The sequence below is a fragment of the Pyxicephalus adspersus genome, chromosome 8 (assembly GCF_032062135.1).
Source record: "Pyxicephalus adspersus chromosome 8, UCB_Pads_2.0, whole genome shotgun sequence".
In the NCBI taxonomy this organism is placed as follows: Eukaryota; Metazoa; Chordata; class Amphibia; order Anura; family Pyxicephalidae; genus Pyxicephalus; species Pyxicephalus adspersus.
The window spans coordinates 17,799,560-17,814,266 of NC_092865.1; the positions used below are offsets into that span (position 1 = coordinate 17,799,560).

Below are 14,707 nucleotides of genomic sequence, written 5' to 3' on the forward strand. Positions count from 1 at the left end.
TTGTGAGATTGATTAGTGACATACAAACTTTAGTAAATTAAAATCATTGTTTTCAATCACAAATAAGCATAATATAAACATAAATAAGCAAATGAAGCATAATTGAAATCCTTCACCTAAAATGCATTTTACTATATCAGTATAAATAATCTACAGGAGATTTTTAGAGCTTGGTATTCAAGCCTCCATATTTGTTATTTTATTTTTTTTAGAAAATAGTTGTTAAACAAAACTATGTAAAGGGAAAATAATAAAATAGCTATTTTGTGCCCAAGCTGTAACCTGAACGTGCAGTTTTTGTCCAGACACGGAGCAGATCAAGGCGTGGGATTCAGCTGAATGGAGACCACTGGCAATACTGGGGACCTATTTTGAGACACAGCTTGCAGATTTTTGTTTCTTTTAAAACCCAACTATTGCTTTGTGTGTTTTTGGGGGGGTCTTATCACTAGCCCAGAAAAAAAAAAATCTCTAGGTGAATTACTTACTTTTTGTTTGTGCTGCAAGGGCAAAGGAGAGGAGGTCACCCAGGCCGGAGTTGGGCTTTTGGAGGATTTTAGAAGGTTTCAGACACAGAAGCGGCAAACTGCACCATAGATTAACATGTTTGCAATGTTGCCCATGCCTTTGCTGCATTTACAGTGTTGTTCTTATTTTAGATGAGGAAAAGCAAATCCATGGCCAGAAGTGACATGTAACATCCAGAAACTGTGTGACAACCCCTCTGCAACGGCAACCATCTGCAAACGCATGCATAAAATAGTTCCCCACCTTTGAGTGGGAGCGATTAGGAGTGCTGCGGAGCCCATGGCACAACCACCAGTCTGTAATAGGCCTATTTGCTTTGTTTTGATTTTGCATTCATTTATTTTATTTCATTTTAAGTTTGTTGGAAATACTCAAAGAGGAACTAAACTCAAAATCCCCCAAAACACAAAAAATAGACTTACCTTCAACCCTGCAGGTCTCTTCTGTCAGGTGCCGCATCGTCCCAGCATCTGTCTTCGGGCCGGCACCCGGGGCAGTGTTATCTTCTCCTCTTCCCATGCGTGAAATTGTCAATTTTTTTCCCAATTTACAAAAAGACTCCTTCTGCGCATGCCGGAGATGCTTGGGCATGGGCAGAAGAAGCACCCAAGTGCCTCCCGGGATGTGTGACGTAATTATCCCTGGAGGCTGTGCACTCGGGAATTAGGGGGCGGTGCTGCACCCTTTTTTTTGTTTTTTTTTGTCACACTCGGGGTCGCTTTAAACGTAAGAAAAACCCACTTACCTTGTTCTTTTGGCATCCCCCATCATCCTGCTGGACCACCTGCAAGTCCTGGGGACACGTCTTCTCCCTACGATCTTCGTCCGCGAACTGCAGAGACGATCTCTGGGGTTTCCCAGTGACGTCGGTGCATGCGTCAGTGTGGGCGAGAGGAGCGGGGGAAAATTCCAAAAATTTTGTGATGGATTAAATACAAAATAGCTGTATTGAGTCCAATACAAAGAAATCTGTATATATATATATATATACATAATGATAGTATATATATATTATACAAGCTAGTGCACTTTTTTTTTTTTTTTTTTTTGTTAACAGATTTTTGTGTTTTTTTTATTTTAAGTTTATTATTAAATGTATGAAATGTATTAAATATTGGACATATTTCGGTGAATTATGCCTAAGAAGAATTATAGCCTATAATGTAAAATAAATTTTCATGCAAAAAAAATGTAACGCTTTGCATGAAAATACGGAGAGAATTAGAATGCTAGGGGGGTAACATAAAAGGGTTCTCTACCCTTTTATGTAAAGTGAAAATTCTAAGTTTAGGTAGCTTTAAAGCAACAAGCAGCTATTAATATGGTCTCTGCTGCCACCTAGTGGCCAATGTGTGTGTATGTTAGCTCCTGCCAAATAAAATTTTGAATTTCCAATTTGATGACCCTGATGGGATTCAAAGCTTTCATCCTTTATAATTAAACTAATATACATTCTCTGCCTTACTGCATTTCACTATATTTAAATGTTTGTTTACTATTTCTGTAACAGTTGATGACATAGATGTACTAGAGAGAAAAGAAAAGCTGTTACAGTACATTTACCCAACTAAAAGGGAATGATAAAAATGAATACAGATTCCCCAGCACTCCACAAAGTAGCAAAAAGTACAGCATTCATAATATTTTAAATGTATTTTTATTAACATTTAATCATTACTAAAAAGCCTTGCAGGTGAATTTCTATTCTCATATATTGGGGTACCAGCATTAGTATAATGGCCAGGCCTATATGGGAACCTTTCCTTTTCCAAGGGTAGATGGCAATGTTTAGAGTGAAAGTAAGTGGACCTTGTGGTATGATAAGGAGGAATCACATTCCTCAATAAGTTTCCTAACTTTGATCTTTGACTCATCTGAATGTTATAGAGGCTCCATAATCATATAAGCCGGGAGTGTGAATGATTGGACTTCCCCAGCTGGGATTTATTGACAAACAAGCCAATTTGTGATCATTGGATATTTGCAATGAATTATTAGTAAATTATCAGCCTGCAAAGGACTATTCATTCAGATCAGTGAATGAAGTGAAGCTGCTCACCTCATCCATTTAATCATGTGTATATCCTTGTAAATGATTGAGTATTCTTTACCAAATGAACCAGAACATTTACTATCTCTTGCTGAGTGTTCATTCATATTCCTAAGTGAACAGCCCATACTTCTTTAGTAAGTGATGCTCCAATGAGTAGACAGATCCATCTGGCAAATTGATGTGCTCTTTGCAGCAACGTGCAAAAACTCTTGTATAAACCAAGAGATTGTGTTTATATATGAGCACAGGGCGCTTAGTATGAAATGGGGTGATCAGACTGTGACTGCATGTCACTTACTTTGGTCTATGACCACCTTGAATTGTACCTCTTCTTCTTTCTTTAAGGTAAACCTATTGAATAATGTCCCCACCCCCCTGCATTTCAGACTGCTGTATTAAATACTTCCTACCAGCAACCATGACAGGTCCAGCCCAGCCCAGTCTTACTCCCAAAACCACCTCTATCATGACCTATTCACTCTTATAAGTCGGTGTGAATATTTCTGGGAGAATCGCTGTGCTGTGCCAGGCAGGACCTTACACTGAGGATCACTGGAATGGGAAGTAAGTCTTTTTAATTAGTTTGAAATTTAGGAAGCTTAAGGAAAACTTCCAACATGACAGTTCACAAATTTTATAAGACACTGAATTCTTTTGATTTTCCCTTTTAGAATCTGAACATCATTTGCTCTAATAGCTGGGGGTATCACATTGTATACAGAAACTTGCTAGCTTCATCTTCATACCTGCAGTTTACAACAATTTTTCTGTGACAATTACCTAGTCCATCACATATTTCTTATGAACATGCTCACAGCTGAAAAGAGTGTGGACCTTATCAGCGTAGCAATGTGGCTCAATCAACAGCCAGGGACACATAAATGATCAATCTGTATTGTAGGAAAAATAAAAGTCATGATCCTGGCTTTGTCATCCAGCAGGGATGTCTGGATTTTAAAAACTGATATACAATGTTGTTAATGCTTTTGTCATGTAAAGCACTTTATATAGAATGTATGTGTGCCTGAATCTATGCATGTAATAGCGATTAAGGCTTTCGATGGCAGATTTTAAGCCAATTTCATTGAATGAGTAACAACAATAATAAGACTAAGAGAGAATCTGCAAATAAGTGTTATAGCATGAACTCATAATGAACCAGAGCCAGATTCACCAAATCAGAATAAATAGAAAAAGTCTGGAAAAACCAATGAAAACTCCATATCTAACAAAGTGTGTGTGTGTGTTTTTAAATGGTTTTAGAACTTTACTAAAGATCTTTGGATATAATGCTGTCCTATGATTTATATTCTGCTTCCTAAACTTTACTGCATATCTACTGTCATGAAATATTGCTATTGTACAGCCATCATAAAAAAGGGTATTTATAGGTATTTAAATGAAGAAGGCAATACAATGCAATCTCTTTCTTTGTTTTGACAATCTGTGTGGTACAGCATTGCCCAACTACACAAGGGCCCATTCACTTGGGTACAGTTGCATTATTATGATTTTTGTTTTTTGATATGTTGCAAAAAGACCCTATTATATTATTATATGCACATCTGTGTATTATTGTGCAGTATACCTCAATAATATTTTTTGCATTAATGTGTGCTGTGGTAAAACTGAAATCACATTATTTTAACCCAACACAAAGCTGCTATTGCTGAGATGATTTTGAGGGCGCTGTTTCTGCACCTTTTATTTCTGCAGTTTGAAGAATTTTGCATTGCTGAAAGATACTCAGATGATGTCATCCCCACCCTTTCCTTTTTTCCTGCTGTGTGCAAAAAGTAGAAACAACCTAAAAAAGAGGAGAGATTGGATGACATTCATCCTGCCAATCATTGGAACTTGTCATTTCAATTATGACCACAAGATGTCAGTATAATCAAAGTTTTGGAGGAAGCCAACTCAGTGAAATGAATACATTCCCCATAAAACCATTTCATAAAATCCCAATTTGTTATGTGTGGTGGGGATATGGTACTTGTAAGCAATTTTTGGCAGCATTAGGCAATTTAAAATTTCTTCTAGTTGGAAGGCAAGTTAAAGCTACATTCTTTAAACATGCATGGGTCCAGTTGTTAAAGTGTGTGTACTGGTTCAGGAATGAAACCTCTATCCAGTGAATCAGGTATTTATTATTATTATTATTATTAAACAGGATTTATATAGCATATTGCTAAAAAGCTTTTAAGGTACCAGTAGGGGATTGTATGCCTAAAAACTACATCATGGCTATGCTCCTAGACAGAAATCTATTTATAAAGGAGTTAAATTGACTTTATATTGCATTTTATCTCCTTTACCCTCTTTATTAGGGGATCTAGATTCACTCCCTAGGCGCACAAACTATATGTTTAGGTACTCTGTGCCTTTTGTAAGCCCAAAGCTACATTCTTTAAACATGCATGGGTCCAGTTGTTAAAGTGTGTGTACTGGTTCAGGAATGAAACCTCTATCCAGTGAATCAGGTATATTGCTAAAAAGCTTTTAAGGTACCAGTAGGGGATTGTATGCCTAAAAACTACATCATGGCTACGCTCCTAGACAGAAATCTATTTATAAAGGAGTTAAATTGACTTTATATTGCATTTTATCTCCTTTACCCTCTTTATTAGGGGATCTAGATTCACTGACATCTCACTGTGCTACGTTACCTGCAGTATTAAAATTGTATTGGATTTATTTAAAAACAGATCAATATTTGCCTCCAGTGCTCTTTTTACCTTCAACTTTTTTTTACCGATTTTTGATACTTTTTGACAGTTTTTTTTCTACTATATCTACTTTTCTTCTGTTTCACTGGAACCTTCTTCCATCAGAATGAATTCCTAACCTCTTTGTATCACAGGAAAGCTTTACTGACAGAATATACACATTGTCAATGACCTGAAAATGTTAGTTGCCTGGCTGTCATGTTAATCCAATGGCTTTATTTAGTCCAAGGCACCTTGAACTTAAACACAGATTGGATTTCAGGGAGTTCTGATTTCACTCCAACTATATATTCTGCAATCTTTTTTCCAGTGACATTCAGGGAACTACAACAATAGCTGCTCTAGTAAATCCTTAAATGTAACTTGAGTAAAGAATTTCCAAGCCAGTAAAAATAGTAATGTATTATGAAAAGAGGAATGTATTACATTTTAGAAAAAGAAACCCTTCATACACTACCACACCAAAAAAAGTCCCCAAGCCTGTAGGGGACAGTGTTATCATCTGGGGTGCCTGTGGGGCAGTGTTATGATCTGGGGTGCTTGTGGGGGCAGTGTAATGATCTGGGGTGCCTGTGGGGCAGTGTAATGATCTGGGGTGCCTGTGGGAGCAGTGTTATCATCTGGGTGGTCTGTGGGGGCAGTGTTATCATCTAGGTGGTCTGTGGGGGCAGTGTTATCATCTGGGTGGTCTGTGGGGGCCATGTTATGATCTGGGGTGCCCTTGGGGGCAGTGTAATGACCTGGGGGTGCCATGTGGGGGCAGTGTTATGATCTGAATGGTCTATGTTAGGGCAGTGTTATGATCTGGGGTGCCTGTAGGGGTGATGGTATGATCTGGGTGGTCTGTGGGGGCAGTGTTGTGATCTGGGGTGCCTGTTGGGGCAGTGTTGTGATCTGGGGTGCCTGTGGGGGCAGTGTTGTGATCTGGGGTGCCTGTAGGGCAGTGTTAAGATCTGGGGTGCCTGTGGGGCAGTGTTATGATCTGGGGTGCCTGTGGGGCAGTGTTATGATCTGGGGTGCCTGTGGGGCAGTGTTATGATCTGGGGTGCTTGTGGGGGCAGTGTAATGATCTGGGGTGCCTTGTGGGGGCAGTGTAATGACCTGGGGTGCCTGTGAGGGCAGTGTTATGATTTGGGGTGGTCTGTGGGGGCAGTGTAATGATCTGGGGTGCCTGTGGGGGCAGTGTTATCATCTGGGTGGTCTGTGGGGGCAGTGTTATCATCTGGGTGGTCTGTGGGGGCAGTGTTATGATCTGGGGTGCTCTTGGGTGCAGTGTAATGACCTGGGGTTGCCATGTGGGGGCAGTGTTATGATCTGAATGGTCTATGTTAGGGCAGTGTTATGTTCTGGGTGCCTGTAGGGGCAATGTTATGATCTGGGTGGTCTGTGGGGGCAGTGTTGTGATCTGGGGTGCCTGTGGGGGCAGTGTTGTGATCTGGGGTGCCTGTGGGGCAGTGTTGTGATCTGGGGTTTTCTTACTTGATCAGGTCTGGGTTCAGCAATGTTATGTACCCAAATCATGAGGTCAGCTGACTACGTAAATATACTGAATGACCAGGTTTTTCCATCACGGGATTTTGTTCTTCCCCTGCTGGCATGGGCATATTCCAATATGACTGGGATCAAATTATGAAAATGTGGTTCAGGGAGCATGAGACATCGTTTTCACACATGGATTGGCCACCACAGAGTCCAGGTCTTAACCCACTGAGGATCTTTGGGTTGTGCTGGAAATGAAATGTTATGACATTATATAAGATTATTATATATACCATGGCTAATGTGTGCCATAATCAGCGGTAAAGGAAGTTGAAATATAAAGTGTGCAGCTTTTTTTTTTTTTTTTTGGATAGACAATGTATAAAATATAGCTCTAGAAAATGAATGATACAAGTAGTTGGATGCATTAGGCAAAGCTTCCTTTGCTTTCCATCAACATTTGTACACATAACCTTTTTATTTATTTTTGCCATTATATAATAAATATGGTAATATACAATAATATATGTATCATACGTCTTCCTCCATTTGAACTGGTGTCATTGGGTATCTATAATATGCTTCTGCATGATATGTCCATGGAATGCTATGTTTGAACTACTAATTGGATCTCACAGAACAATGTACACATTTTTATTATTACTTTTGTTATTCATCATTTTGCTCAGGCTATCAATGTTAATGCATCCTGAATAATTCCTAAAACTGATTTTGGACGTCTGATCCTAGATTTATTTTCATAGCTAAAATTTTTCTGTGTTTGACTAAATCTTGTTTAGCAGCTCCAAAAGTACAAAAATGGAAACCATGTTTTGGAACATCTTTGTATCTGTTGTGATGACTCCCGCTGCCAAAAAAGCAAGTGTTGTGTGATTTTGTTAGATTTGTGAAAACTATACACCCGTCAATTGAAACCATGACGAGATTGCCATGATGTGACTTACAGCTGAGGAATAATTAGATGGGGCACAATGAGTACATATGGTGTTGATTCTCAGTGGTGCGAATGTGCCAAATAGAAAGTTCACAACTGTGTTTAATTAATTGCTTAAATTTAGAATCATTTGCTGGGTGCCTACTAAGTCATTGTCTCTTATAACTAAGTTTATTCTGATGTTTTGGGCAATATAATGTAATACCCACCCACAGATCCAAGATCATCAGTTTTGGAATGAGGTCCTTTGACACCCAAGGTGAAAGGGACAAAATGTGCCCCTTCCTTAAGCTGAGTTACTTTAGTAGGACTAGTGGCGGATTCTGCCTTGTTATGTGCACCCTCCTGCTGAAACACCCAAGGTGCACTGTTGGCCTCCCTGGCCCTGATGATCATGCTGAAATTAATTTTCTTCGGGCATAAGGATCAGACAACTGGTCAATAAAGAGGAACATTAGGGGCGGCACGTTAGCTCAGATGTTAGCAGGTCCTAGGTTGGAATCTTGGCCCGGACGCTATCTGCATGGAGTTTGCAGTTTCTCCCCATGTTTGAGTGGGTTTCCTCCGGGTACTCCTACATCCCAAAAACATGCATTTAGATAATTGGCTTCCCCCCAATATTGACCTTAGACTGTATAATGACAAATGACTATGGTAGGGACAATAGATTGTGAGCCCCTCTGAGGGACAGCTAGTGACAGGACTATGGATTTGTACAGTGCTGCATAATATGTTGGTGCTATATAAATACTGTGTTATAATATTTATTAGTCTCAGCTGAAAGCTATTGCCTATGTCAATAGGCTGGAAGCAGTAGCTGCATAATACCTCCAATGCTTTTTATCCTTGCAGAAAACAAATATGATAAAAGCAGTTTGTTCAACCATTTTCCCCCAGGCAGTGGTGGTTTGCCAGTGCAGGTGCTTCCCTTGGACAGGAGAGAAATGGATGAAGGTGAGACCATATCCTCATGTCTTAAGGTCAAGGCGAATGTCCAGCCAGCCACTTTCTGGAAGATTCCATTTTCTATGTTGATAGAAATTCCAAATACCAATATACTGCTTCCACCTTTACTGTGCACACAAATATTACCCAAGCCCCTTACCTCTCAATTTACCTGGTGAACCTATGTGCATGCACAACATCAAACCGGCTAGAGCTAGTTGTTCCTTTGCAGCTCCGGGCAGCCAGCACCATTCATAAAGGGCCTGATTTATGAAAGCTCTCCAAGGCTGCAGAGAATACACTTTCAGAAGTGAAGCTGGGTCATCCAGAAAACATGGATTTAAAAATAATTTTCTATCTACTAACAAACGTTTTAAATCCTGGACCAGATCCATTCCTGGTTTGTTGGATCACCCAGCTTCACTGAAGAAAGTGTATTCTCTCAAGCCGTGGAGAGCTTTCATAAATCTAGGCCAATAAATCAGCATTTTACAATTTTATGGTGGGTGGCAGTTGGCTGTAATGAACTGCTTACTGTCTCCCCTATTCATTTTCTATGAAAGGAAGCAGTTCAGAGGTCTGGGGAATTGGTACCTGCACAACAACCACCAGTCTGAACATAGCTTAAAGTGGAACTAAACTATAAAACCTAAACAATGACAAGAGTAGTCCTTTATTGTAAAAGGGATAATTGGTGTCATTTATGCAATAAAATAACCTTACCTGTCTGATTGCTGTTTTTTAATTTCACTCACCTGTTGCTCCGTTGCCACCATCTTTGTCCTTCCTCTCTTCCTGGTTCCAATCTTCCACCTTGATTGGCTGTGCTGGGATGACATAGGGATGCTCAGGTGTTCATTCAGTCCCAGCAGCTGCAGGACAGTCCTAGATGTGGCCGGGAATCTCAGTGTGATACAGGCAGCGATCAGGCAGGTAAGTATGTTTTATTACAGAAGAGATAAAATCTTTCCCTTTCTGCAATACAGACCAACCTGGTCACACATTTTCAACGTGGAAACTTTAGTTCTGCTTTGAAGAATTTAAATTATTGATGCAATGTGGCAACTTTCCGTTACCTGATGGAACCCCGGACCAGGTCTCTAGGAGATTCCACATTTATGAAGTGAAATGATAGGAGAGCCAAACCAAAGGGTTACAGCTTGGCTCTCCTATCCTTTCGCTACATAAAAACTTTATTAAAGACAATTTTGTGCTGACTCCAAACACCAAACCTGGTTAACAATCCTCAAACATCACTCTTGTCCATGTGATCCCGAAGGTTAATCTTGTATCAGACAGCTCTATTAAAAAAACATTTTCTAGTTTTCCGGCATCATTTGCAATTAATACGCCGGTTCAAGGCAAGGCCGCAGAAATGCTCCAAATCTCACAGGGCAATCTTTTTAACTTCTTGGATCATCTCTGTTTAAATCCTGACCCTTCAGCTGGAGAAGAGAAAATGTTGCAAAGTATCAGAGTAAAAGAAAGATTTGCGGCAGGTTTCTGGTGCTTATCCTTCAAATATCGGCCCCATCTATGCTTAGTATATGCCCTAAAGTATTACTGGTGTCACTGTTACTTTGGGAATATGGTGCGATGTTATACTGACATCTTACAAATACTTCTTATTTTACTATTCAGAAATCAGTGGGCGGATTTAACCCTTTGTGGACTCCACATCCTTCATTACAAATCCAGCATCTTCTTGGTGGATTAAGCCAGCAGCTGTTCAATGCTTTGCAGCGATGAGCACAGCGTGCGGCATAATCCAATGGAGGCTGACTGTGTAGTTAAACACAAGTTTATACAGATGTTTGACCCCCATAATTTATCATTTTACATAAAAAACTGCAATTTACAGGCTGAACTCATCCTTTTCTGAAATTAAAGTGGAATTAAAGAGACCAATTAGACTTGCTCACTATTAAAGCCTGATTGTACTTTACGGAGAGATATCAGATTTCCCCACAAGACGCCTATAAAAGTGTGATTTCAGCTATAGATTTGGCAGCGCTCTGCACCGGGAGTGATCTTTGGCTGTTTACAATGGTGTGCTTTACATATATTCGTCTCTGGTTAGAATGGCTTCTGGTGCCAGAAATCCTGCAAATAAGCAGAGGTATCTGGGATTAAAGTGCATGTGAATCCTAATGATTCACAGCTTTTAGTTATGCTTGTTTAGTTTGTTACATATACTGTTGGAAGGACTTGGTTATATTTGCACCTGATGATCCTGACGGAAAGCCTGTATGTGATTAATTCCTGTTTTGCACTGACAGCTCAAGAAATGGCCATCTGTGGATTACAGAACACCACCTCCTATATTATGGCAACTATCGGGGTGCTAATCTGTAGTGCCAGCACACTACCTGTGCTAGTTGGAGCACATTGCTCCTCGCCCTAGGACAAGAAGTGAGTTACTGGCGGGATCACTACTATAGTATATATGGGAAATAAGCCTGTGCAGCCAGCACTGGTAAGCTGCAATATATTACATATTTGTTCTTGGGTTTAGATAATTATCCTAGAGGCTCACTGTGATTAAAGAGAACCTGTCAAATAAGAATATTAGAGGCTTCCATTGTTTGGCTCTCCTTTTGAGAATGTTAGTTTCCTGGCTGTCATGCCCATACTTTGGTTTTATTGCTGAGTAGACATTTAACATGGAAAGCAACAATGGCTGGCCTTCTCATGTGTCACCTAAACCCAATGACTTGGGTTTACTATATCAGTATTGGGTAATACTTGGGTAATACTATATCAGTATTACATGTTTGGGGTGTGTTATACATGGGTTTAAGATGTGTTGCCATTGAACTCCATATAATGTAATTTGCATTTTGTGTTCACTAATATTGCAAATTGAAGAATACTTTCCTATAAGAAGATTACATGGTGAAGGTTAAAGGGCATAAAAACTGAAATGATATAAGCATTGTGCTTGTTTCTTATTTCAGTGGATCTGTTTAATGTACTGAGTTAAGCTGTGACTCATATTTGTGAAATAACTACATAAGAAGGAAAAGGTTTCTTTTTTTAAAATGCAATTTCTAGGAGAAAAATGCAGGTCTATTACTGCATGGGGGAGAGTGCTTCCTAAAATGACCAGGCAATTTGACAGCGCCTTCTAGTGGCAAAAAGGAGTGTGCTGCACTGTTGAGAGTCCTCAGGGTTCCATAAATGACCCCAGTAGCTGGTGTAAAAGTAAAAGTTCTTGTGCATTCGGTATAAAATGTTTATTCTACATTAGACTGTTAAAAAGCAAATGCTCGGGTCGTGGAATATTTGTGGACTGATGAACATCTTTCTGCAAAAGTATGAATATCCCTATTTAATGTACAGTGCTGCATATTATGTTGGCGCTATATAAATCCTGTTTATTATTATTATTATTATTATTATTATTAATAATAGTAAAATTAAATTCACTGTAGTTATCCAATCTTGTGAAAAGCATCTGCATATAGCTGGGTATTTAAAGGGAGAAGAATTTTTTCTTTTCGCGTAATTGGATTAATAAAGTCGATATTCACACAATGTTTTAGTAAAATTATACTTTCTGTGTATTTTGTGATGCGGAAGGGAAAAGAAGAAAAGGAGGAGAAGGGAGAAGAAAGAGAAATAGAGAACGAGAGAATAAAGAGAAAGGAGAGAGATTGAAACAGAAGGGGGCAAAGGGAAGGGGAGGATAGATACATGGGGTAAAGGAGAAGGAAGAGGGAAAGAGAAGAGGCAGAGTCTAGAGAGAGGGAAAAGAAGAGAAGGAAGGAAAAGTGAGGAAAGAAAGAATATAAAAATTCGAGAAAGTTGGAAGAGAAAAAGCAAAGAAAGCCGAGAGATGATATACTGCCCCTGCCATATCCCTGCTGCTGGCAGTACATGTAATATAGACATTTTAAATAGATTTTATCATTTTTTTAGACATAGTAAAGACAAGTATAGCTATAGCAGTCCTTATATCTCCAGCACAGCTGTGGATTGGCTCCAGGATCCTCACTGTTGCTTTATAAATCAGATAAAATATCTATTTTTACTGCTAATTTTTTTTACTGAAGAAAGTAGCTAAAATATCTGAATAGTGACCTGGAGCCATGAAATGCGTTATTACCCGTCTTTTTGCAGATAGGACACATGATAGTCTCACCTGAGTACACCGCAACAAAAAGGTTTTAAAATAACATTTATTACTCATGTTTATGGAATGTCACACAGAGGTGTTATTCAATTCTAAACAATGAAACCAACAGCAATACAAAATGACAAAAAAGGTGACCTGATGCCACTTTGTGCGCCGATATTTACAATTCTGTACACGGCGTAGACGCAGTCCTAATGTCCTTGTAACCTGCAAGTCACCGACTTCACCCACAACGTCAAGAATAACTTAGAATCCCCTTGTCATAGCATTAGTTGTGCCATCTGTGTTTATAGAGTGCGTTCTCTTTGCCCAGACTTGGACCAAATAGCACAGAAGACACAGAGTTAAAAAGGATAAAAGTGCATTTTAGAAAAGTTTTACAACTTGAATTGTCTCCTAACGGAGTGTATCCAGAACTTGGCTGATAATTAAAAAAAAAAAGAACTAGGTTTTAGAAAAAATCAGCTTCAGATGTCCTAGATTTCATGATGGTGGCCCTCAGATGTGGTCCATCAAACCAGGTATGGTCCTCTTAACTTAGAGGATCATTGGAGTCTTTGGGTGCTCTACTGGCTGAGCTCAGTTCATTGCTTCTCCGTGTTGTTATTTACTACAGACCCATAGAGACCGTTTGTGTAGACCTGGTCCTTGTGCACATTTGCCCGGTCTCTCATCAGGTCACTAAAGGCATAGTCCATAGGTGGGCGGAAGCCAAGGGTGGGCATGAAGCCAGCTGTAGAGTAGGGAGCCATGAAGGCAAGTCCTCTGCTATGGGCAGAATAAGCCAGTCTTAATGGGTTGAGTCCTAGGTGTCCACCTAGCTGGTATGTGTTGGTGTCTGTCCCAAAGTGGGTGGCATTGGGTTGCAGAGGGGAGAAGGCTGACCTGCTCCCCAAGGTCCCTATGGCCGGTGTAATGGCTCCAGCTATGAGTGGCCGATGGCTGGTAGACACTGATGGTTGGATGCTTTGAAGAGCTGCTTCTCTAGACCAGGTCTCCTCACCTTTCTCCTGACCTCTGTTGTTCAGGATCTGCTCGATGGCTTGGACCACATCACCACCACAGCCTTGTAACACCAGCTCCAAAACGCTCCTCTTCTGGGTGGGGAAGACCCTGGTCAGAATGTCAATGGGGGTCCTCTGCCTAGCCGAGGAGGAAGAACTGGGGTCCTGCTCATCTTTCTCACCATCAGAACCAGATTCAGAGCCCAGTGGACTGATGGAGCTTGGACTTTCCTCTCCTTCTTTCAAAGCTTTAGACATGGGGGAACTCAGGAAGGACTCGCCATCTCCATTTTCTGAACCAGACCCGGCTCTCACTTCAGGGGAAGAGGCTCCTTGGGTGCTTCCAGTCACCGATTCACTGTCAGGGGTCACTGGCTTGGTCCCAGCGGTCAGCTGCTGAGGGGTGACTGACCTAGGGATGAGGGTCTTGGGGAACAAGTCAAACTTCTGGATCTTGGTCTCTGGAAGAAGGAACAAAACAGGTCAGGTTAGTGCACCACATCGCTGAGAATATGAGCTGTAAATTTATCAATATTGTGGTATTTCAAAAGTATGATAATGCAAGGGGCAAAAAATTGGCATTAATACTTGGGGATCAAACTACTGATCTTATATATACAGTCTGCACCACTGTAGTTTTGAACTGGACTACTATATATATCTATATGTTTATACCTGATATATAGAGAGGGGAGAGGCTGACCTGCTTATATATTTACATTTAATTTGTGCTAATAAATTGTTCCATATAAAGTTATTTTTACAACCAAAAAAGTAACAACTGGAAACTTTAAAATAGTTTTTGAAAGGCAACAAAAAGGGGACCTAAAGGAAACTTTTTTTTCATTTCTTTTTGGTTATATTTCTAAAGAGTAATAT

At 40.0% G+C, this 14,707-nt stretch overlaps 1 protein-coding gene across 1 annotated transcript in view; it reads right to left on the minus strand.

Moving 5' to 3' along the window:
- Nucleotides 1-12,849: 12,849 nt before the first annotated feature.
- DMRTA2 (DMRT like family A2) overlaps nt 12,850-14,707 on the minus strand; it is a 3,838-nt gene continuing 1,980 nt past the window's right edge. Inside the window, exon 2 of the mRNA XM_072419620.1 lies at nt 12,850-14,289. Coding sequence (XP_072275721.1) covers nt 13,409-14,289 — 881 coding nt within the window. The 3' untranslated portion in view covers nt 12,850-13,408. The remainder of the gene's footprint in view (nt 14,290-14,707) is intronic.